This window comes from Sitodiplosis mosellana, unplaced genomic scaffold, assembly GCF_009176505.1.
Source record: "Sitodiplosis mosellana isolate CC-2019 unplaced genomic scaffold, AAFC_SMos_1.0 Smas_scaffold_6872, whole genome shotgun sequence".
Classification (NCBI taxonomy): Eukaryota; Metazoa; Arthropoda; class Insecta; order Diptera; family Cecidomyiidae; genus Sitodiplosis; species Sitodiplosis mosellana.
Genome location: NW_022602012.1, coordinates 1 through 3550, shown reverse-complemented (window position 1 = coordinate 3550; position 3550 = coordinate 1). Strand labels below are relative to the sequence as shown.

Genomic DNA, 3550 nt, shown 5'->3' with positions numbered 1-3550 from the left:
TATTAATATCTTGGCTTTATTCGCTAAGTGGATTTGATTTGATTAGCGACATTTATTCCCGTGCATCATATTATTATGTCGTTCGAAGTGATTTCATTTTCAAAGTGCGATCTCGGCACGAATTCAAACTGGCTCACAGTAAATCACGAGCACTGCTTGAACTCGCATCGGACGAGTGTAAATTCAGAGCATATCTTTGGGGAAAATTTCGTGACTCGGCACAGACATGTCACATTCGGCAGAGATTAGCGAAGACGCTCTTTTGACCTGGCAAAAATTCCCCACACAAATCCGTAACGACTGGATTTTTACGGCATTTCGAGAGGAATTTGATCGGATTCAAGGTGAGACATGGTTGTTTAGGTCAAACAGTTTTTAATCTCAGAGTTTTCGAAGGTATTGTATGATAGATTTAGCAATGGACAATTGAATTAGGGTTTTTGCGAAGTAGGGTCGAGGCATTTGTTAACAAAATTTCCTAATAATTTCAATCTATTCTATAGAAACCGATACATTCTCGGCCAAAGGTGAACTGTTGCACCAGAAAGATGGCAAAAAGGTAGAGTCAAAGACGATGAACAAATTTGACCTGATGAAATACATTGTGTTCTCGGCGATTTGGGTATTTATCGCATGGAATTTACTGACTGTCAAAGAGAAGAATCTAACAGAATACGAAATTGTGTTGGAGCCACACAAAACTAAAGGTAAAACATGTCATTCAATTGCTTATTTGCTGATATTCAATCGTAGCCACTGACTGATTCATTTTGCATTGATTTTAGCCTTAAATTATCGTTATGACGACTTTGGCTCGAAAATCAGTGTGAATTTAGTAGGGCATTTTAGGCCGTCCGTTGGAACGAACACATCACGTGACATCATCTCGATAGATGTACACATCGGAGATGGCATACTTGCAACTAAGTATTTTGATATCGAGAGATCCGGTGACGACCAGAGCAAACCAGATATAGTCTCTTTTGACTTGAATATCAGCGCAGCAGCGCCGACACAACTAAACCTATCATTGGAACTCACGACAAATGCAGCAGATGCACTCTCATTACAACTGTCTGTCGACACACACACGCTAAATATACAAATGGGAGCTATTTGCGGTGGGATTATACTGATATCCCTGAATGTTTTGATCATTTCTGAGGTAAAGAGTAGTTTCAGTGGGGGCTTATCATACAAAAGACAATAATTTTCATAACGAATCCCATATTTTTGTGCATCAATAGATCGTTCATCGAACATTGGCCGCTTTGTTGGCCGCATTCGCATCGATTGGAACGCTATCAGCCTTTCAGGATCGACCAACTATGGACAACATTATCAAGTGGATTGACTACGAGACATTATTGCTGATATTTTCAATGATGGTTCTGGTGGCCGTTCTGATTGACACCGGCATTTTTGACTACATCGCATTTTTGACTACGTCTATACATTTCAAGTGAATTTCATCTTTTCACGACATTTCCCCTCGCCTAACCTGCCTAATCTAATAACACACATTCAATTTTCCAACTCTTTTCAGCTAAGCCGAGGCCACGTCTGGCGCCTTATCAGTATTTTATGCATCATTAGTGCAATCATTTCAATGTTTCTCGACAACGTAACAACAATTCTCTTAATGACACCAATTACAATCAAACTGTTCGAATGTCTTCGATTGAATCCAGTGCCCGTTTTACCGTTCATCATTTTGAACATAAACATCGCCGGTCTAACGACTTTAATTGGTCATCCACCTAACTTGTTGATAACTGAAAATAGTTATATTTCGAAGCAGAACATCACGTTTCTCACATTCACTATGCACACGTGTTTTGGCGTTCTCGTGGCTCTCATTCAAACAAATTGTCATCTGCGCATTCAGCATCACAACATACACGAGTTGTTGGCGCCACGTAACGATTCCGATGAAGAGCTGACGGCATGGAAACAGTGCTTAGATTCAATTAAAAATAATCACAACTACAAATTGGATATGCTGAAAATGGTTTTAATGAGGAAAATTGAAATACTTCACGCTGAACAGGCAACATTTGCTGCATTCGCTGCGTCGGGAGAGGATGGGAAATCATTCCAAAGCACATTGAGGCAATTGAAAAAGTTGGTACGTATTGAGCATAGTGAGAGAGTAGACAAGGGAGAGGAAAAGATCGATTTTTAGCTGATTTTTGTTCCGAAATCGTTTATTTCTTCTCAGAAAAAACCAAAATGACACAAGAACTAAACTGATTTCGCTTATTTTCAGTATCCGATCAAAGACAAAACGCTACTTAAGAAAGCGGGTGCAGTTTTGGCATTAATTATCGCTCTGTTTTTCATCGAGTCGGTGCCGAGCATCCAGCGACTGTCATTGGGCTGGTGTGCATTTACCGGAATGATACTGCTGCTTCTCATTTCCGAGTATGACTAATTATGTGCTAATTGAATTTCGTGCATTATTTTTTGTACTAAAACCATAAGTTGTGATTTAGATGCGATTCTGCAACGAGTTGAATGGATTACACTGATGTTCTTTGGAGCCATGTTCATTACGATGGAGTGTCTCGCGAGACTAGGCCTTATAAAATGGATAAGCAAACAGACGGAAGAGCTCATTCTTCTGGTCGATGAGGATTATCGGCTCGCTTTGGCCATTTTCATTGTTTTATGGGTCAGTTTTCATTGGAATTTTGAAGAAAAAGAACGAATTTTGTTTGGAACAAATCGAAAAGAAACGAATTTTGTTTTGAAATTTCAGGATTTTAATTAGGAACCATTTTTGAGGTCCACTTTATATAAATTTCCAAATTTTTCATCATTTTATACATTTCCAATTGATTTTCCCATTCAACAGGTTTCTGCTTTAACCTCATCGGTCGTTGATTCCATACCCGTTACTGCGATGATGGTAAAAATTGTTGTTTCACTGGCTGAAAATCAAGCACTTAATCTGCCCGTCCAACCGATGGCCTACGGTACACATTTTTCTCTTCTCCTACTCTAACCTATGCTGAATACAATAATTTTCAAACTATTTTTTTTATCTAATAAAGCATTGGCATTTGGTTCGACATTCGGTGGAAATGGCAGTTTGTATGGCGCATCATCAAATATCGTGTGTGCCGGTGTTGCTGAAAAACTCGGACATAAAATCACGTTTTCCCAATATTTCAAGTAATTCAACGTTTTTGCACACACGCACAATCCATTAGTAAATTCCAAATGATAAAACGATCTCGTTTTCTTTTTTTCTACAGAGTTGGATTTCCTGTTATGTTCGGAAACGTTTTGCTTGTTACGGGTAACTTGCTAATTGCCCACGTGCTGCTCGAATGGAATTGAATAAAAATTGGTTCATTTTGCAAAGAAAATCTGGTTTGAATTTAGAAATCGATTTTTGTGTAAATTTATAGTGAAATCAAATGTTCAGTAGATGAAATAAGGAGAAATGGGAATTTTTGATTAATATTCGAAATAAAAATTGAAATATGTGTGAAAATACATAAAGAATATATGTTTCGGACAATAATACGAAGAAAAATTGTGT

The 3550-nt window shown here is 38.1% G+C and overlaps 1 protein-coding gene across 1 annotated transcript; it reads left to right on the top strand.

The window, feature by feature from the left end:
* Nucleotides 1-1447: 1447 nt before the first annotated feature.
* LOC129579995 (P protein-like) lies at nt 1448-3544 on the top strand (the record flags this gene model as incomplete). The annotated part of the gene is given in 7 exon segments (XM_055470188.1): nt 1448-1462; nt 1547-2128; nt 2270-2424; nt 2485-2674; nt 2858-2978; nt 3057-3177; nt 3261-3544. Coding segments are annotated over 7 exon segments (1269 nt in total), but the record flags the coding sequence as incomplete, so codon positions are not given.
* Nucleotides 3545-3550: the final 6 nt, after the last annotated feature.